The sequence below is a fragment of the Ursus americanus genome, chromosome 2 (genome assembly GCF_024610735.1).
Source record: "Ursus americanus isolate L20-20 chromosome 2, mUrsAme1.1.p, whole genome shotgun sequence".
Lineage (NCBI taxonomy): Eukaryota > Metazoa > Chordata > Mammalia > Carnivora > Ursidae > Ursus > Ursus americanus.
This window is the reverse complement of record NC_142128.1, coordinates 30,533,254-30,554,139: the sequence shown is the minus strand read 5'-3', so window position 1 is coordinate 30,554,139 and position 20,886 is coordinate 30,533,254. Positions and strand designations below refer to the sequence as shown.

The window sequence follows — 20,886 nt, the reverse complement described above, 5'->3', positions numbered from 1 at the left end:
CAATCTACAGGTCTAATGCAATCTCTATCAAAATACCAAGGACATTTTGCAGAATAGAGAAAACAATTTTACAGAAGTAGAGCAAACAATCCTAAAATTTGGATGGAGCCACAGAAGACTCTAAGTAGCCAAAACAATTTTGAAAAAGAAAAAGAAAAAACCGCAACTATCACAATTCCAGCCTTCAAGCTATATTACAAAGCTGTGGTAATCAAAACAGTATGGTACTGGCATAAAAAGACTGATCAGTGAATAGAAAACTCTCCAAGAAACCCACAATTATATGGTCAGTTAATCTTTGGCAAAGGAGAAAAGAACATGCAATGGAAAAAGACAGTCCCTTCCACAGATGGTGTTGGGAAATTGGACAGCTACATGCAGAACGAAACGATCACTTCCTCACACCGTATACAAAAATAAATTCAAAATGGATTAAAGATCTAAATGTGAGACCTGGAACCATAAATATCTTAGAAGAGAACATAGGCAGTAAGTGGTTTGACATCAGCCATAACTTATTTCTAGGTCTGTCTCCTGAGGCAAGGGAAACAAAAATAAACTATTGGAACTACGTCAAAAAAAAAAAAAAAGCTTCTGCACAGCAAAGGAAACAAAACTAGAAGACTGCCTACTGAGTGGGAGAAGGTATTTGCAAATGACATATCTGATAAAGGTTTAGTGTCCAAGATATATGAGAACTTAGTAAACTCAATACCATAAACACACATAATCCAATTTAAAAATGGGTAGAAGACATGAACAGTCATTTCTCCAAAGACGACATCCAGATGGCCAACAAATGAGAACATGGTCAGCATCACTCAGCATCAGGGAAATACAGCTCAGAACCACAACGAGACAGCCCCTTACACGGGTCAGAAGGGCTAAAATCAACACCACAAGAAACAGATGCTGGTGAGGATGCAGAGAAAAAGGAACGCTTACACACTGTTGGTGGGAACGCACCCTGGTGCAGCCACTGTGGACACGAAGATGGAGGTTCCTCAAAAAATGAAAAACAGAATTACCATATAATCCAGTAGTTGGCTACTGGGTATTTACCCAAAAAATACAAGAACACTAATTCAAAGGGATACATGCACCCCTGTGTTTATAGCAGCATTATTTACAATAGCCAGATCATGGAAGCAGCCCGTGTCCATCCGTACGGGAACGGATAAAGAACACACACACACGAGTATTACTCAGCCATAAGAAAGTGAAATCTTGCCATTTGCAACAACATCTCTGCATCTAGAGAGTGTAATGCTAAGCTAAATAAGTCAAAGAGAAATACGGTATGATTTCACTTATCTGTGGTATTTAGGAAACCAAACAAACGGGGGGGGGATAAGGCAAAACCAAAAAATAACTATACAGAACACACTGAGGGTCACCAGAGGGGAGGTGGGGGGCGATGGTGAAACAGGTGATGGGGAAGAAGGAGCGCAGTTGTGATGAGCACTGGTGATGGATGGAAGTGTTGAGTCACTATGTTGTATACCTGAATTAACGGAACAACGTATGTTAACTACACTGGGATTAAATTTTTAGAACAATCTGATGTTGGTCTCAGACCTGGTTCTGAACATCAACTCTGCCACCTCCAGTGCGACGTGGGCCCAGTTGTCGTCTCTGAGCCTCCGTCTCCACTCCGGTGTGACAGGAGGGCCCACCAGCTCCAGGACGCTTCCCCGCCTCCTCTCCCCCAGAGCCAGGGACCCTGCGTTCTGAGTCTACTGCGGGGTAGCACACAGGCTTCAGAGTCACACTAGCGGGCCCTCATCCCAGCTGGGCCCTGCAGGAGAAGCCCTTTGCCCTTCCTGAGCCACGAGGATCCTTCTACCCCGCCGCATGGAGACTCTGAGGATCCAGTGCACTGACCACTTCCGGGTGCCCCCAGCGCGAATGGCAGCCCCTGCGGCTGTGCCGAAGCTCTTGCCCGGGGCTGCTGCTCTAGAGAAGGCTGGGAGTCACCAGTTGGAGAGTGGACCGTCTTGGCTTTGCACTCAGACCACTCATCTCTGCAAGGACTCAGCTCTGCCCTAGTAGCATGAAAGCACCATAGACAATAGGCAGACCCTGTGGTTTGCCAACCCCTGCTCCGTGTCCATCTACAAGTTTCGCCTTTCTCTTTAGCTTCAGCCTTGCAAGCTAGGGTGGCAGTGTTTTTTTTGTTTTGTTTTGTTTTTGTTTTTAAGATTTTATTTGACAGAGCACAAGCAGGGGGAGCGGCAGAGGGAGAAGCAGGCTTCCCACTGAGCAAGGAGCCCAACGCAGGGCTTGGTCCCAGGACCCCAGGATCATGACCTGAGCCGAAGGTAGACGCTTAACCGACTGAGCCACCCAGGTGCTCCTAGGGTGGGAATGTTCTTACCGACTTTTACAGAAAAGGAAAGAACTCCAGAATGAGGAGAGTACAGTACATCGTGGAAGGAGGAGGGAAGCCTGGGATTCGGACAGCTAGCAACCTGCTACCTCAGTGCTCTTAACCCTGGGCCCCTTAACCTCTCCGTGCCTTGGCTTCCTCACCTGGAAAGGGGGTACGAATGGGCCCTCCCTCCCTGGCTTCGGTGTGGTTTATTGCATCCATACAGGGCAGTGAGGACAGTGCAGGGCATACAGCAAGCCAGCTGTAGCAATTCAAGCATAGAAGTGATACACCCCCGGCCATCAGGTCTCACGCCATGGTGCCCCAGGGATCTTGCTCCAGAATGACCAGTGGAGAAGCTGCTCGTTCCTCCACCAGTTACCAGGCTCCGCTGTGCACCAGGCTCAGGGAGCGTGCAGTCTCGTGGGGGAGACCAAAACCTCCAACAGATGGAATTCCTGCGATGGGAGATACGCGCCGCGAAGGGGATTTAGAAGCGAGGGACCATGTGAGGTGAGGGGCGGTGTCTCCAGTGGGTAACTTGCAAGCAGTGACATGAACTCATGAGGAACAGGTGTGGCCACGGGGAGAGTCTCCCTGGTGGGGGGAGGGTGGCCTTGTCTGCAGGTCGTAAGGGGCGTGAAATGTATTCATTGTTCAATGGCAGCCTCTGGAGGGCTGTGAGCAGGGGACCGTGCTGAGATCAGCTTTCTGTTCTAAGATACATTAAAGGAGATCATCTAGGACCATTAGCGCTTTCCTCAGAACCACGAGCGAGTAGTTATGGCCTGGTAGGAAGGTGGTGGCTGACGGTTGGGGAGCTTTGGACCCCTGGCTCACAGTTCCGCAAGCTTCCTGGGACTTTGAGTCTGTAGTCAGTGCACAAGGGTGGTTCTTTCCCAAGGCGACGGTTCTGAGCAGGTGTAGCGGCTGGACCCAGAGGAGACTCGCTCCTGCCTGTGGAGCCCCCCAGGTGGCTTCCCGCAGGCCACGCTGTGTGTACCTGCTGTCACAGGGCCGCGGAGAGGGACCCAGGGAGACTGCTCCTTGGCGGCCTGTAAGCAGCAGTGTAGGGGCTCTCTCATGCGACATTTTGTTCTGTTTATTAAATGAGTAACGTGTGCGTAAGTCCTCGTTACAAACATTTCCTCAGTGTCAGTATCCACAGCAAATGCATCGCCCTGTGTCTGCTTATCTCTGCGTTTACGTGCATGTGGTCATTTTCTCATTTGAGGTGTTGTTTTTAATAACATTAGGATCCTACGCAGTCTTCTGTAACCCGTTGTTTTCGCGTTATTCGCGGATGTGCGTGCACACGGGTGTGTCGTCCTCGGTGACGGCGGGCCGCGGTGCGTGTTACGAACGTGCCATTGCGGATTGAAGGAGGATCCCGACCTCCAGGCCGATAGGTTGTTTGCAGGCCTCCCGATCCGAAGCCAGGCTGCATCGCATATCCTCACACACGTCTTTGTGAAAATGCTCCCCTCTGTGTCAAAGGGACCCTGGAAGTGCAGTTCCTGAGTCCGGGGTCCCATAGGGTACGTGTTCTCCTTCGCACACAGCTCCTCCGGTTTCCTGAAAGGTGTCAGCTGTTTGTATGGGCCGCAGCCACCTAGGACCGCCGCCCCAGTGCTTGGCCACAGCATATTTCGCCAGCTTGCATTTCTCTGCTCCCCGAGAGTGGTCTGGGGCTGTGCCGGGTGCCCCGCGGACTCGCTCATTCCACGTGTCTTCACGCAGTGCCTGTTCTGGCCACCCCCCACCGACGTGCCCGCTTGGCATCTGTGAACCAGACTGACCACGGCAGCACTCGCCAACGGCTCATGCAGGGGAGGGGGCAGGGGCCGGGGACGCCGCACTGAGACCCCAGCAAGAGGACAGAAGGGAAGGAGGAGAAGGAGCGCACAAGGGCACGTGGCTTTCTTTGGGGCCCAGTAACTACAGAGGCAGCGGGACAGGAGTGTGCCCAGCTCCCGCTGAGAAGCCTTAAGGCTGGAGGGGAGGAGGCAGGACCGTGTCCAGGATGGTCGTGCGGAGTATCCTAAGGGTTTCACTCCGAGAGGAGGGAGATGAGAGGGTTTGGAGCCAAGGAGTGTCCTCATCTGGCTTGTTTTAGCGGGATGGTTCCAGCCCTGATTCAGCTCCCCAAGCTTCAACAAATATTAGCAGAATGACTAACAAGCCTGTTTATCTTCCCCCATGAAGTGCTCACCCTGCATGTTTGTTGGGCTGTCTGCTCATTCTTGGTGGTTCGTAGGAGCCCTTCAGACACTCTGGGCCTTCCCTGGTCTGCCTCCCCCCACACGGCGGGACACCCGTCTCTCCTTCTCTTCTGTGTTTCTGCATGTGGCTTTAGGTCTGTTCACTTCACGCTGCCTTGTAACACCACCCTTACGGTTTTCTATGCTGCTTGTCCTCTGCACCCGCAGCGTTAAAACCACTGAGCTTTTACTAGCGGACCGAATCTGGGTGATGCTTCAGAGGGGGTGCCTTATTAACAGTCTCAAAAGTCCTATTATCACCACTCTCTAGGAGAGAAGTGAATATGGATTATTACTCCTGTTTTCTCAAAGTAAACCTCAGAAGTGCTCGTGGCTTTCTGATTCCAAGGCCCATGTTCCGGTGTCACACATGGCCGCCTCCACTAAGCTGGGCATGACCAGGGTACCGTCCGACCTGAAGGACAAGGCTCAGTTGCCATAAAGAAACTAAGACACAGTGACTGGGTGGCCCACGAGCAGAGGTGACTTTGGAGCAAGACCTGCAGCTCAGGGATAACTGAGCAGAGCCGGGGGTGGCGCGGGCTGGACCCGAGGGCCGCCGGGAGCTGTACAGGAGGGAAATGGAGGGGGACTTAGGACGAGGTGCCAAGGAATCCACGAACTCAGGGAGACCATTTCGAAATCTGTTGCGAGTCCAGGCCAGAGGCCGTGGTGGCTGGATCTGGGATGTCACCGTGGGCAAGGAAGTGCAAGTGTTGTACATGTGTCCAGACGGAGAGCCCACGGGCCACTTTGGTGAATTAGGCATGGAATGTGAAGGGAAGAAAGACCAAGATGGTGGGTCAGGGTTTGAGCAAGGAGGCAGGTAGTCGTACCGATTAGGAAAGCTGAGAAGACCAGAGAGGAGGTGAGATGGGGAAATGCAGAATTTCTGTGTTGGCCAAGTTTAAGATAGGGAGACGGGCAGTGGTTACCATCGAGCCCTGAGTCCCACCGGTAAGGAGGAGAGATGGGGCTGAGAAGGGGCAGTGGCAGGATCCAGGGAGTGGAGTTTCCAGGAGGAACTAGCCATAGGTAGAGGGCTAATTAGAGGCAGTGAGAACGATCCAGTCCCTTTTCAAAGCAGCCTTTCAGGGGAGGTCCCAACATGGCAGCTGGGTGCAAAGCTTCCCGAATGTCAGTCTCCGTCTGCTCGGGAACCCGTGGGACACCCACTTGGGGTAATGAGCTCTAACTGAAGAGGCTCCCAGCCAGGTGCCCAGTGTCACCCCAACAGCATCAGGGCGTCTGTAACGATCAGAAGCCCATCCACTGTCCAGGCCGTGAAATCATTAAAGCCGACATGTCTGGGGGCCACAGTGGGCAGTACAGTGTTTTTATGGACTTGCACCATCCTTCAACATGTACTAGGCCTAATGCATTTTTACTTTTCTCCAATAGCATCACTGACCGCAGGCACACGCGCGCGTACACACACACACACACACACACTCGTGTGCACGCTCTGTCTTGGTGCCCTGTCTGCCTGGCACGTGCTGTACCTTCCCCTCCAGCTCAGCTGCCCCCCCCCACCCCAGTCCAGTCTCCAAACAGAAATGGAACACTTCCCCCTCTGATTGGTCCCTGTGCCCACGGAGGCGCTCTCTCCAGCACCCTCGTACTCTCCCCCCACCCCCGCTCTGTTGCTACTGCACCGTCTTGGTTCTGACCTCAGGATCCTGCTCCTGGGGCCATACCAACCCCACAGGGCACCCTGGCTCTGGGGCTCCTCTCTGTCCTCGTCACTCCCGGCCCCACTGGGAAACTTCAGAGGCTGTACGTCTGAAGTGGGTTACACTAATGGGGCTCCCTACCATCCTCAGGGGGCTCTCATAGCAGTCCACCATCTAGCCCCTCTTCCAGCCTCAGAGCGCACCTCATACTGTCTTCCCAGAACCCTTGAGATATTTTTCTCTGCAAATATCTCTGTCATCTGCCCCTTAGCCCAGAGGATGAGAAGAACTGGCTGTAGTCAGACGGGCCCAGGCTGGCGTCCTGCTGTCACATAGGAAACGTGTGACATCGGACCAGTCCCTGCACCTCTGCGTGCCACATTCGACGCTCTGTTCTAGACTCCATGCGTGCAGCAGAGCCCCCACCTCCCAGCTGGGTGGGCGGGAGACACAGATACAGGGTTGGTGCTCAGGCCCCGGCCCTCCAGCAAGCACCCCATGACTGTCCCCTGGAACCTGTGCACGCTGGCACTGCAGCTCTCCCGGCCGTGTCAGCCTGTCTGTGGCATCCCAGGACAGACTGCCTGGATCTAAAGGAACATCACGGCACCTCCCTAATGAGGCCAGCGTGTAAAGATGATATTGAAAATCAGTCACCAGAGACCTTTCAGGGTTAGGAAGTGTGGTGATCCGAAGAACCACCAGAACCATCTGTGGGTCATCTGCGAGGGCAGAACTCTTGGGCCCCAGATCTAACCAGGGCGCAGGCAACCGAGGAAGTGCACGGAGGCCACCTTCCACTAATCCCCAGAGACGGTGTTCACACGGCGAAACCTTCAAGACCGTAGCGGAGTGACCGGCGCACGGCTACAGCGCGTCCTCTGGATCCCCATCGTAGTAGGGGCCGGGGCTCGAAAGCGTGCCCACAGTGAGTTCAAAGGCTGCGTGGCCTGGTACATCTGGACCAACACAGCCGCTTGCAGCCCTCATGCCACCGGCCGGCGGGGGTGAAGCGAGGCCTCCCCCAACCCCGCAGATAGGAGGGCAGCTGTTCTTCGTGGTTTGCTCACTGTGGAGGCAGAACGCAGTCCTCCTAACTCCTGCACACACACACCTCCCCAAGGAGCCGGGTCTCAGAGGACAGTGGTCATAGCTTTGGTAGAAAAGAGCTCGGTCCCATCCGTGAGCCAGGGTCCAGCCCGGCAGCCGGCATCACCCATGCGAAGCCACCCTCCAAGCTACGGAAGGCGGCTCCCAGCAAATGGAATATTGACCGGCTCTCTACACCCGGTTTATAAGCGAAATAAAAAGTAAATCTCTCCCCATGGCCATTTTTCACTGCTGTGTCTGAGACCATCGGATCGATGTCACCCACATGCTGGGGACTGGGATGCCACAGGGGTGCACCCCAGAGGCTTATTAAAAAGAGTTGTCACCCCTGGGGCTCCTGGCAGGGTCTGCTTACAGACACGGATTCCTTTGGCTCCCAGATGGTAGCCAGCAGGAGGGGGGAGGAGTTGTTTCTGAAAGGGTTGCCAAGTTGATAGGTCAAGGAGAGAACCCCAACAGCTCGAGGAGGTACGTGGGGGACATGTGGGCTGTGTCCTGGGTGAGCAGCCGTGCTCAGGAGGCTGCTTCCCCCACTGCCTTCCAGCGAGGGCCGAGGCCAGTTTCCAGCTGAGCTGAGAACCAGGTGCATGGTGTCGGTCATGGGGAAGAGACGTCCCCACAGAGCTCCTGTCTCCAAGGCAGGGAGTCCCTAGAGCCCAGGAAGTTCACATCCCGTGGCCTGGGGAAAGGAGGCCTCTGCGTCCCTCCATCCCTTGCTTCCTGCACACTGGTTCGAAGTCTGAGACCCTCCCCGTATGGACCCCAACATGGCTTTAACAGGACCAGAAGGACAGGACTGTTAGAGCGTGGGAACGGTTAGAGCCATGCGTTGGGGACCAAATCCCAGTTCAGCAGCGGGGGAAGGACAGTTACCAGGCAAGCAGCACAGTCCCATGCTGTGTCGTACGGGCCTGCCAGAGACGATCCTACCATGTCCTTCCACCTTGTTTTTTCAGCTTGGGCCATTTCTTTAAACAGCCTTAAGACAGAGTTCACATGCCATACAATTCGCCCATTGAAAGCTGCCCAAATCAGTAGCTTTGCGTCCAGAGAACACACAGCTGCCACCCTGCTTTAGTATCTTTTCATCAGGGCAGAAAGGAGCCCCATGTCTCCCCTGCTCCAAGCAACCACATACGTCCTGTTCTCCAGGTAACCCTACTCCAGACGTTCCCACTAGCAGGATCACAGTACTCAGACCGGTGAGCCTGGCGTGTCTCGATCAGCATGGGGTTTGCAAGGCTTAGCCACGCCGGGGCACATGTGGGGCTGGCAGCGTCTCTCCCTCCCCCTGAGGGCTTCTGGCTGGCCCGGGAGTTGAATCCGCATATGCCCGAGGAACAGGGAAAAGCACAGAGCCATAGGTGCTCCAAGACACGGGAATGGTGAGGAAATAAAGACCCCCAAACCGCCAAGACTACCTGCTTCTGTGTAACGTGGAACCAAAGGCAGGTGTGGAAGAGTGATCTAATTTGGGGGGGGGGGCACAAGGAAGAGGAGAATTAGTTTCACAAGATCTATCTGTATAGAATGCTCTTGGCCTCCACTTTTCGAGAAGACTGTTACTTTACTTCCGGTGTAGAAAGGATGTCCTTCCCATGGGAGTTTTAGGTTTTCTGCTTTTAAGGAAAGGGAGAGTCCTTCCCTCGCATTTGCTGCTTCTCACCTGCCTTGAACCTGTGTAGTCGGGGACCACGGTGATGTGGCGGAGGGGTGTGGTGTGGCAGAAGGGTGCGGGGTGGCAGAGGGCCGTGTTCTGCCCCCTGGGACTCGCACCAGAGCCTCAGCACCCCTACAGCTGAATCCTCCTCCTCGATTGTACAGACAGACCTCAGCCACTCTCCTGATAGACACTGGGGCGTCCATGCTTTGGGGCCATTATGACTCCTGCTGCTTTCAACACCCAAGTCCAAGTTTCTGTGTCGGACGCATTTTCACTCCTCTCGGGTGTCAGGTCCCACGGCAACTCTGTAATCATCGGGGGAACTGCCTGCCTGTCTTTGACGGCAGCCACAACAGTCAGCATTCCCACCGGCAGGTGGTAGGGCTCTGATCTGTCCCCATCGTGCCCAACACTGGTGTTGCTGGATAGTAGCCATCCGAGGGGGCGCGAAGGCAGCCTGCACTGGGGCTTCGAGGCGTGTGTCTGGCTTGCTAATGATGTTGAGCATCTTTTCACAGCTGATGGGTCATTTATATATTGTCCTCAGAGAAAGACATATTCAGATGCTGCGCTCATTCTTAAATTCAGTTGTCTTTGTACTATGATCCGTCTTACAGGGGAGGACTGGGAGGCCGGGCGCACCCATGACCTGTCCACATAGCCCTGCTGGTAAATTACCTGGAATCCCCAGGGCCCCTGCTCTTTCTGCCCAGATAAGGGGACAAGGTCACAGTCTCCTATAGGAGAATCAGATCAGAGATGCCCATTCGTGCTGCAGTGGATCTAAAAAGACTGCCTTTCTCGGACAAGCTTCTTGAGATGGACATATAGATTATATGTGGTAAACCTTGCCCTTTCTCCTGTATGGTTCTAGGAGTTTTGACAAAAGCATGGGGTCCTAGAACTACCACCATCATCAAGGTACAGAATGGCAGCCCTTAACCCCCAGCGTCACCTAGAGCATGCTGTCGTCAACCCTGGCACCCTGGGATCTGTCCCTGTAGTTTTGCCCTTTTCCAAAATGTCTTATGAACAGAATCAGGGGATAGCCTTTGAGGCTGGCTGCCCCCCCCCTTTTTTTTTAACTTGAGGACACCTGGGTGGCTCATAAGTGTCTGCCCTTGGCTCAGGTCATGATCCCAGGGTCCTGGGATCAAGTGCCATATCGGGCTCCCTGCTCAGCGGGGAGCCTGCTTCTCCTCCTGCTCGCATACTCGCTTGCTCTCTAGGAAAAAAAAAAAAAAAAGTCTTAAAATTTTTTTGCGAGAGCAAGCGAGGAGTTGGGGGTGGGGGGTTTGGTTCATGTGTTCGTCCTTCGTTGATGAGTCAGCAACCTGCTACAGTTGGTGTGTGTTCTCCATCCCTGGTAGCAGATAGAGTATGGCCAAATGTAGAAGGGGTGGTTGTGTTGCCAAGTCTTCGCTCACGCCCGCGTCTCCCTGCAGAAGGCGGGTTCGTGCAGCGCCGGGACCGCACGGATCTAGATCACCTTGCAGCCTTCCCGGCCGCGCCACCGCCACGTGCCGCCCTGCGTCCATACGCAGCCTGGGGCATCAGCCCGTCCTCTTCCTGGAGCCTGTCTCACGGTTCTTCCTGCCCTTGCTGCCGAAGTCCCGAAGCTTGTCCTTGCCGGACGTCACCTGTGCTCTCGCATTCTTCTCTCAGTTGTCTCGGGGCCCTGAGAGCACCACATCCACCTCGAAACGTCGCAGACTCAGGTGTTGAATGGGTCACACACGGTAGGACGGACCAGTAGCATCCCCATTTCACAGATCAGAAAACGGAGTTGAGGGAAGGTAAGGAATGTACCTTCCTCGAGGGTTCTCTAGAGTCTAATGGAAGGAACCCTGGTTTTCAGACTCCAAAAATGAAGTCCTGTCCAGTGCCTCACATTGTTTACGGAGGAAATCCCTGTGTAGGGTGGAGGTGGGGCCTTCCTTGTCTGTGGAAGGGGGCAGATTAGCCCCGACCTCGTAAAGGAGTTGGGAGGTCAGGAAGGTAGTTCCCCCTCATTCTTCAGTTCCGCTCCCGCCGAGGGCCCAGCCCCCACTTTCTCAGACAACACAGACGAGCCGGAGCAGTGACGGGGCTGGCTGCTCGGGGGCCTGCCGTCTATCGCCGGGGCCAGGGCGGAAACGGGCGCCGTCCCTTCAGTCCCACCGTGCACGAGGCACGGAGTCAGTGGCTCACAAGGATGGGGAGAACTGCCTTCTAAGGACACCGAGCTGTGACGGCAACAGAGGCAGTGGCTACAGCAGGAGCCCGAGGGAGCCTCGGTTCCAAAAAATCAAATGTCCCTTTTTTCAGGCTGCACTCACAAAGTGAGCTTCCCACCTCCCTGGAACAGCCCGTGCCCAGCCCTGGGGCGCCGCTGACCTCCTCCTGGTCAGAGCAGGCTTAGCCCCTGCCCCAGGCTCGCCGCCCTCTCTCCTCCCAGCTGACATATACCCACAGGCTCACCCCTTCTGCTACGATCACCTGCCCGTATTAGACACACGAAAAATCGTATGCTGTGAGCACAGGAGATCTGCCCTCCCCCGCTCTGGGCATGTAGTACGTTCTCGATGAGACCAGGACAGTGCCATGCAGCGGGGCTCTAGAAAGGATTCCGGTGGAACGAGCTTTGGGCCTGCTGATTCGTACCTCCGTACCCTAATCACCAGATTCCACTCATGATTCTAGGAGTGGGACTATTTTAGACACTGCCTGTAGGGAGAATCCCACAGAATTCTAGCTTCCGCGGATTGAGCTCACGCAGCATCATCTCCTCCGGGTTCCTCCACGGGGTTGCGTGGGTCAGGATTTCCGGGAAGGCCAAGATTCTGTTATATATAATGGCCACATTATCTTTATCCATTCATCGTCCCCAGACTCTTAGCTGGTTTCGTGGCCTCGCCGTTGTGAGCGCTGCTGCAGGGAACATGGGGCTGCAGATGCCGTTTCAGGGTCCTGATCTCGGCTCTCCGGGGGAATCCCCAGAGCTGGGATTGCCGCATCGTACACTTCTTTCTCTCTGTCATCCTTTGAAAGCTCCACGCTGTTTCCCGGAGCAGCTCTACCATTTTGCGTTCCCGCCAACACCGTACAAGGCTTCCAAGCTCCAACTTCCTCCCCAAAACATTGAGGCTTTTGAGAATCACCATCCTGACAGGTGTGAGGTGAGAGCTCCCTGTGGTTTGGATGTGCATTTCCCCAATTAAGGAGCTGCCTAAGGGCTGGAGTAGGCCGGTCTCCAAAGACAACACGCAAATGGCCAATGGCTATAGGAAACTGTTGGGCAGTTCTTGACCTGAAACAGCAGCAGTTCCTTGGGGTGTGGCCTTCCACACGCCCGGGGCTGCCAGCTCTTCATCCACTGCCTTAGCGCCGACCCCATCATTAGTATGGCTTCCTGCTCCCCTGGACCTTCCCCCTCTGCCACCGGCTCAACTCCAGTGCCTGCCTGCTGCGCCCGCTGTCCCAGGTTTACGGGAGTTTCTGCCACAGCTTCTGCCCGTCTGGGCCAGCACGGCCATCAGGCCCCTTGTCGCTGCTTGCTGGGGCCTTGAGGATGGAGCTCTCCCTCCCCCCGTACCAGCTGCTTTCATGGTCGGACCCCCAGCAGGGATATTCAGAGCCCCCCAGGCATCGGCTCAGTGACGTCCCACTCCACCCGAGCGGCCAGTCCTGCCTTCTGGGAAGGCAAAGCAGCTGGCGGTGTCCCCCAGCACAGGACCCTTCCCATGGTGAGCCATGCCACTCTCTCCTCATTTTCTCAGCTCTTCCTCCTCCAGGAAGCCCTGTAAGCACCGTGATGCCCGAGTCTGGTGCCCTGCTCAGAGCACCGTGTGTTTACCCGTCAGGATACCAACTGTGCTCCTGGGCTCTGCACTGCCCATCCCCAGTGAGACCGTGGGCCCCTCTCTGCCTGGCGCAGTATCAGGCGACACAGCTCACGGGCTCTGAGTGGCTGAGTATCCCTTGAACTCTCAGAACAGCCCCACCTTCATTCTGTCCTGGAAGCCAAGGGTCAAGGAGAACAAGGCGGGCAGCTAGCATGTGGCCTTACGTGGGGTCAGCGCCCCTTCCTCCCGGCAGCATCCTGAGGGTCCCGAGCTCATCATCTCCATGGGACAGATGAGCAAGGCTCAGAGACAGCAAGGCGCCCTGGCTGGCAGGACTGGGCCTGGTTCAGAGCCGCTGCCCTGACACCCCAGGCTAGGCTACGTCCGCCACAGTCGGTGCCGTTTCTGGAAAAGAGGAATGTCCTGACTGACTTGTAACTCTCCCTCCCCAGAGCTGCTGAGCCCCGGGCCTGACAGGCTCTGGTGGGACTCAGCCCACCTCGTAGGCCGTGCCCAGTGAGGACAACAGCCACCGAGCTGGTCGGCCACTGGGACTCTGGATCCTGAACAGTGAAGGGAGGGGGTGGTTTCAAATGACGTTCACACCCAAGCCGTCCCCACCGCGTGAGCAAGCGTCTGCTGCCCGTGCTGGGAGGGGCCTTCAGGCACAGGAGGCTTGGTAGCCGGGTAGTTCTGAGACAAGACCAGGACAGGGTGGCCTTCAGCCTGCGGCCAGATGTCCTTCTGAAGGAGGACCGTGCGGCCGAGCCACTGGCCGGGCGTGGGAACGAGGTGGCCGCTCCCCCTTGTTCCAGGTCACATGTGGCGCTCACGTCGTGCCCGTGAAGCGGGGTGCATCTGGACTTCCGAGGGAGGAGACGGTCACGAGAGGAGTTTTTCAGCTTGTTACTGAGGTACTGTCCTGACCTCAAACCAAGGGGCGTCTCGCTGAGCACAGTGACCGTGTCCCCGCAAAGGCATGAACATCCCTCGTCGTCTGAGCGCGGAACTGTCGTGGAGACACGGCAGGATGTAGGCTGTCCCACAGAGCCCAAGGGACCCATGCGGCAGGGGCAGTTTCCTTCACGTGGCTCATTCCCTCACTTGTCTGGAGGGGCGTGGACGGTTCTGGATCTGCCCCGTACTCCCTGGGTGGCCTGGGTCCTGCTGAGCCTGGTAGAGGGGCTGTCTTCCCTGGCCGAGTCTGGGGGCCACACATTCGGAAAGGTGGTGGCACAGGGACACTCAAGACATGAGTGTGATTTCATCTCGGCGTGGTTTTTTAGACACGTTTTGTACCAGTGAGACATTTATTGTAGAAGTTACGTTTTCTGCCAGCTGTGGAGAACATTATTGTTTAAATACCACATCTTTTGATTCCACTTTTCAAATCTCTGTACCACACAGAATAATCCCAAGCATGTCCACGCCCCAGTCCCCGGGGACTCTGCCGGGGTGGTTAAGGATCTCGAAAAGGGCAGAGGGCCCAGGTGGGCCCCGTGTGCTCATGAGACAGAGGAATGCAGGGGGCCAGAAGCAGGGAAAAGCAGGGAAACATTCTCCACTGGAGCCTCCAGAAGGAACCGGTTTTGCCAACATTCTGACTCTAGCTCCCTAAGACCCGTTTTGGACTTAAGACCCCCGCAACTGTAAGATGGTACGTGTTGCATTCAAGCCACTAAGTATGGGGTCACTTGTTAAAAGAACCGTAGGAAATAAGTTCACCAGCATCGCGGTCACAGCCCAGACCCCTCCAGGCCCCTCTCCACAGGGCAGGCAGGGGTCACTTCAAATGGCAGCTGGACCGTGGAGGACCACCTGCCCCGCCCCACCCCGCGAGCCTGCAGCGGGGCCACCTGACGAGCCTCCCTCCTGCACGGAGAGCCTCCGACCTGACCCACCAGCGCTCTCGGGTGCCTCTGAGTGGAGGCCGCAGCCTCAGGCTTCGGCCCAGGGAGGCCGTAGCTGCCTTCATCACGTCCCACCTATAACATCAACTCGCCGGTGGCCCGTCAGTGTCCGCCAGGCCTGGGAGAACCCGTGTTGCTCACGGCGGTATCTCCAGGGGCTTGAAGGGCTCGACCCACACGGTGCTCAAGAAAGTCGTGGAATGGAGAGACAAACCGCCTTGTGCTGCAGGTTTTTCTGAACCCCTGGCAGGGGGTTCCCACGCCCTCGTTTATCTTCGGTTCTCCTCATCCAACCTCCCCAGGTGCTCAGTGCCCCGTCCACCATGGCCTGCGGCGCTCCTGCTGTCCCGACGCGTAGACCGTTTAAAACCGAGACAGGTAATCCCTTCGGTTGGACTGCTGAGCTGTTTTACTATTTTTGGTTCTTGTCCCCAGGAACGTCCTTCTAATTAGACGTTGGCCTACATCCTGGTTATTCTCTTAGGATGAATTCCACAAGAAGTCCCCCTGTTTTTGCTACACCTCTTTTAACCTTAAATTTAATGTTATCCAAAGCATTTTCTTTTCTTTGATCTTCCAGCAAGGGCACGGTTCAATGACAATGGCGAAAGAAAGCCACGGCCCCCCTTGTACTTGCCAGTCGGAGCTGGAGAGCAGCTGTCCCCTCTGAGACCACTCCCGCCCTTCTCACACTGACTTAATCCAGTTCTCCCTGCTCTGTCTTACAGGGACATCACTCCTCCTGGAGAACCACTGACCAAGAACACCCGGCCCAAAGTGGCTTCCCGCTTCCCCAAGCTGTCCCGAGGTCACCCCAGAGAGACCCGCAACGTGGAGCCCCAGAGCGGCGACCTCTGACCTCCGCCGAATCCCAGACTTGGGCCCTATGTGCTACGCCAGCTGCCTCCGCCCAGCCACTCGGCGTCTGACCTGGCCCCGGCAGCCGGCCCCTTCCAGCCTGGAGTGAGCCCCCACGTCACCGGGTGAAGCCCCGAGAGCGCACCTTCCCCCCAGTCCCGTGACACTGATTAAACTGGGCAGTCTCAGAGGGCAAGGTGGCTGCTTGCCGGACAGACTCGGACACACGGGCACCCTCCCAGGGCCTGTCCCTTCCCCTCCCTCCAGCTCGGGGGCCGGCAGGAGGGTGGGCACCGGGGGCAGCTCGGAGCCCCTTGATGGAGGCGCACAACTCCGAGGTGGTTCGGAAACCACCTCTGGACTCTTTCCCACACAGGAATTAGAACGACTGTTACCCTTTTCTTTTTCTTTCCTGTTAACGTAACTGCCTGCTGTAACCTATGGACACGTGGGGTTAGAGGGGGGAGGTCGCGTTCCTTCCCCTTTTACTCTCTACCCGTGGTCCTAAGACCCCCTGGTTGTAGAATCCGTGGCTCGCGGTAACTCACATGGCTTTCCTGTGAAGGGGCCACTAAGGACGCTGAATGGAGGTACACAGAGCACTTCCCCCAACCTTCGGAGCTTGGCTTCCGGAAGGACTAGCCCCTGTAGGTGAAACCTGAGGCCCCCTGGGCCCACATGCCCCTTGTGAGGCTTGGTGGCCCTGGGCTGTCCAGAAACCCGGGGCCTTGACCTCACAAGGCAAGAGGCCTCAAGGTCATGAGAGAGACTGTGTTCTGAGAACTACGGCAGAAGCAGCCACAGGCCCTCGGGCTTGCAGACTCCGGAGCCCGCAGAGCTCCACGTGGCTCCCTGGGAACCAGACAACATACACTCGCGACAGATCATGGTCATTCCCCCAAAGACACGTTCACGCTGTACCCTCTGCCCCACGTGCTCTCAGTGTGTGTCCCCCCCAGTCTCAGAGCAGGCCCCTCGGCAGGTGGGAACGGGATGAAGATGAGCAGCCCGGCCAGCTCCTGCTCCCACGTCAGCCAACTTCGCAGAACCAGAGCCCTTTGGCCAGTTTGAACGTGCAGCACCCCGGGCCCGTTGTGAACGGCACGTACAGCTATGAAGAGCTCGCGTTTTTTGGGGGAAGGACTGAGGAGCTTGGTCCATGTTGTCCAACAGACCACGTGGCAGCCAGACTGACGTGAGCGAGAGGGAGGGCGTGAGGTGCTTGTGGACGGCTAACCCCAGCAGCTTCCTGGAACCGTCAGAACCGCTCAGACTTGGGGAGCCGCCCCCCCACCCCAGGCAGGCATCAAGCATTTCCTAGACCAAGGGACATTCCAGCACGCGGCACCTGGAAGCTTTCTGTCGGGCATTCCCGTGAGCCAGGGGCAGCGGAGACGATTCCGGGCAGTTCAGCACAGCGACGTGCTGTCCGTGCCGCCCTCCAGGGAACCACGGCGGCCCGATCCACTTTGGAGGGAGCCATGAGCTGGGGGAGCAGACCGAGCCCACCGTTCCCGTGGGGGGAAGCTGGAGGGGCCCTGTCGGCAGCTCAGAGGGCTCGAGAGGATCCGAGACACCATGTCCCAGGAAAGCTACACGGGGACTTGCCTTGTTTGCTAGGGGCTTCCTTTCCATTCCAGGTCCCACAGGGCCAGCCAGGTGCCCGTCACTGGCTGCGGGAACAGAGTCGCCCTGGACTCTGAGAGCTTGCGCTGCCCCAGTCCTGCCTCCCAGGGGTGGGGTCCTGCTCCCCCTTGGTCCCTGGGAAGCTGTGTTTGCATGGGATATGGAGTGGAGCCTCCCGCGGCTGACGTCCCCTGCGGCTGAGGGTTCTGCTCAACCCACCCGTTCGGGCACCAAACCCGAGACATGTCTGTGAATCTGACCTCACCTTCTCCAGAATTCCCGGAACCTGCTTTGACATTCTGCAGAGGTTAAAAAAACAAAGAAAAAAAAAATGCCCAGGACTGTAAGGGACAGATGCTAAGCCTTGAGAAGCAATTACACACTCAGCCTGTATTCACAAAAGGAGAAACTCTGCCTGTTTTTTAAAGCTTGATCATTCATGGAAACCTTGCCCTGCTCTTCTGAGACGCGGCTGGAAAAGCCTGTTCCTGGGACCACATGCAACCCATCGAGGCTGCATGCGATGTGCACCCCGTGTTCGCGATGCCGCAGAAACCCTAGAACCAGTCAGCATACAGACCACCCCCCTCATTTCAGCTCCGACCCGCACGTGACCTACACATGACAGCCGCTCCTCAACGCCTTAATTCTGGGCTCACAGAATGTTCCGCGGTGGCACCTCCATCCCACTGCTCGAGATCCCTGCCCTGCTCCCCGGCAGGCGGGGTGGACACAGAAGCAGTGGACCTCCCGTTCCTGGAGCAAGAACCACAGACCCAGGTCCACCTCCCACACCACCCCCCCACCCCGTGGCTGTGTCATCTGCTGCCCTGCTGTCTGATCCAGTTCAGGGGGCTGGCTGGCCCCGCCCTGCATATCACCCACGCAGCCGCGTGACCCGCCAGAGGGAAAGATAGTGCAACAGAAAAAACCAGTGCAAGCTGTTCCTGGATCCAGTAAGAAGGTTCTTTGGCACCTCCCAAGCCAGCACCCGAGGAAGGTGACAGGGCTCACCGTGGGCACCTGGGCACCACTACCCAGGTACACCCAAGGTCTTTGGTTACAGAGGGATCCCCTACCATCCTACGAGTCCTAGCAGGAGACAGAAGCAGGGAAAGGGAGGAATGGGCTGAGGGTCTGTGGACAAGATGTGGCTACACGCTGGGCTCTGCTCCACGGCTAGGCTCCTCCTGAGTTCCCGCTAACCCCTCAAAGTTGTTGACATCGGGTGGATAGCACAGCCCCAGCTCCTGCCAAGAGCCAGCAGGCCCGGGAGGCCTAATGACGAATCCCGTTTGGGCCCGAGTCCAGAAGCGGGAACGGAGCACTGCCGGCCAGTCCCGCGATCAGACACCGCCCTGCTTGCCTCCCAGCACCCAGAACCAGGCTCTCTCTGGCCGGGCTGTGCCAAGGGTCCTCGTTTTCTCTCGGCTCCGCATGGGGAAGTTCACCCATCTGAGGCCCAGGGCACACGATTCTAGGCCGCAACCGCCCGCCCCCACCTGCTGACCTTCACTGGGGTACCGGCCCGCCCCCACGCATGCAGGCCAGGCTTTGTCCTGTGCGGCCCCCACAGGCACCCGCCCCACCAGTCTCCTCCAGAAGCCTTCATGCCTCAGCCTGGCACCTTCGTGCCAGCACCAGAGCCCGTGCCCGGGGAGCCGCTGCACTCCTGAGGGGCCGTCTCGCCTGGGCGCGGAACTGAGGGCAAACAGGCTCCATTTTCAGCCTGGAGCGGCCGGAACACCACCTGCCAGGGCCCCACCTGCCCAGGAGCATCAGACCGGCGAGGAGGCATCCCAGAAGGGGCACACCTCCTGCTCGATTTCTTCCCCGAAGGCAATAATTGTCCTGACCTTTCCTCCGTGTTCCGCTCGGGACCGTGCCGCGCACGCTGGGCTCTGGCCCCCACCCGGGCCGCGGCAGACAGAGGCTGCTTCTGGCAGGCAGCCGTCTGCTCAGGAGCAAGGTCTTGTACAACCATCCTTTTTCTAAATATTTTGCATTGTTTCATTAAAGCTAACATTAAATATTTGCTGTTGGGTTTGGCTTCTGTGCTAATTCCGCACAATTGTAGCACTGTATAATTTATCTAACATTTCCGTGCCAAAAAGTTCGTTTTCATGTTTCTGTAACACGTGGTTTTGATTAGGTTTCTAAAATAAAACCTCAGCTCCTGGATCGGTAGGGATGAGGGGGGACCGTCGGCGCCCTCCGAGCCCACCGGCTCTGGGCTCGGCCGACCGCGACCCAGACGCAGCTGCTCGGCTCACCCCGCGCTCACCTTCCCCGCGGCTACGAACCACTGCTGTGCACGGGCCTGCGTGTGACACTCTGGGCGAGGGCAGGGGGCCTCTACCCGCGTGTCTAAATCCTCACCGCCACAGCGAATGGGCTTCTTTACCTACCTAACCCGTTTCTTGAGAGGAAAATACAAAATCTGGTTTCTCTACAGCGCGGCTGAGCTTACAGCCTGGATGAGCCCCCACCGCTAGAACACGCTGAATGCACTAACTGTTCTGAGGTGCGGGGGTTCCGTGCTCCCTGCCCAGGGAGCGCCCCTCTCCCCGGAGCCTGAGCCGGCCTGCTTCCCGCCTTCCCCACTGCGAGCCGCGAGGCCACTCGTTCACCTGGAAGGATTCTTTCCACCCTCAGGAGAAACCGGAGCCGAGGCCCTTGCAAAAGCCAGGACCGTGGCCACAGAAGGATACGGAAGAGCAGACGGCGCATTTGCACCCCGAGTTGCTGAAAGGAGCCTGGAGAACGCGTTTGCCGGAGTGAGGGGGTGGTGGAGCTCACGAGGATGCTTTCCCATCTGGCATTCGGCCTAGAAACAACGTCCTTACCTCGGCGGCCTTAGCTTCCCCACCGCTGCCATCGTCGTTCGGTAGAACACCGCTCGCCGTAGCAAATACGGACTTCCTGCAGGAAGGCGCCTGGTGAACGTATCCCAGCAGAGTCCCCCTCAACTGACGGGGTCCCCGTGAGCCCTCTGCCGGGGAGGGGGGAATTCGGCAACACATGGAGAGTCTAGTCCACTGTCCGGACGAACGTGGGGCCTAGCAGTCGGCAGATTTGCTCTGAAACGTGAAGTATTATATTAACTGCCCTCTTATGTTAAGGTTTACACAATAGAATTTTTAAACAAATGTGTTTAATTTTCTAAAATCTCTTGTATTAAAATTTTCTTTTGGAATAAGCTGTGGTGATTTTGTTACAATCTGGTTGAGATACACCTCTTTACAACGACAATAAAAACGGTCACGTTTTATAAATTAGATGGTCCACTTATGGTCTGTTTCTTTGTGTTCTTTTTCAGCAGTTGGAGAGTAGCTCAACTTTCAATACACACATTATAAAAATTTCCAGAAAGCTCACCCCCCATTTCCCGGGAGAGCCTAGAAAACAGCATTCACTTCGAGCGACCTCAGCTTTATCAGAGCCGAAGTGGAGCAGAAATCCCAGTGCGAGCCGGTAGCCCTGGGGGACTTGGAGAAGTGCCATCGGAATGCCATACAGAAATAACCCTTGTTACAGGTTCTTATTCATCCACATAGTTATTGGGCACCTACTGTATACCAGGCATCTTG

At 56.3% G+C, this 20,886-nt stretch overlaps 2 protein-coding genes across 3 annotated transcripts in view; one reads left to right on the top strand and one right to left on the bottom strand.

Annotated features, from left to right (window-relative positions):
• The window catches only part of SNX29 (sorting nexin 29), a 510,975-nt gene extending 490,401 nt beyond the window's left edge, over nucleotides 1–20,574 (top strand). For both annotated transcript variants that reach the window (XM_045777903.2, XM_045777904.2), the window contains one exon: nucleotides 15,541–20,574. In XM_045777903.2, the coding sequence (XP_045633859.1) occupies nucleotides 15,541–15,670 (130 nt within the window). In that variant the 3' untranslated portion in view covers nucleotides 15,671–20,574. The remainder of the gene's footprint in view (nucleotides 1–15,540) is intronic.
• The window catches only part of CPPED1 (calcineurin like phosphoesterase domain containing 1), a 201,860-nt gene that overhangs the window by 11,594 nt on the left and 169,380 nt on the right, over nucleotides 1–20,886 (bottom strand). The window lies entirely within an intron of this gene.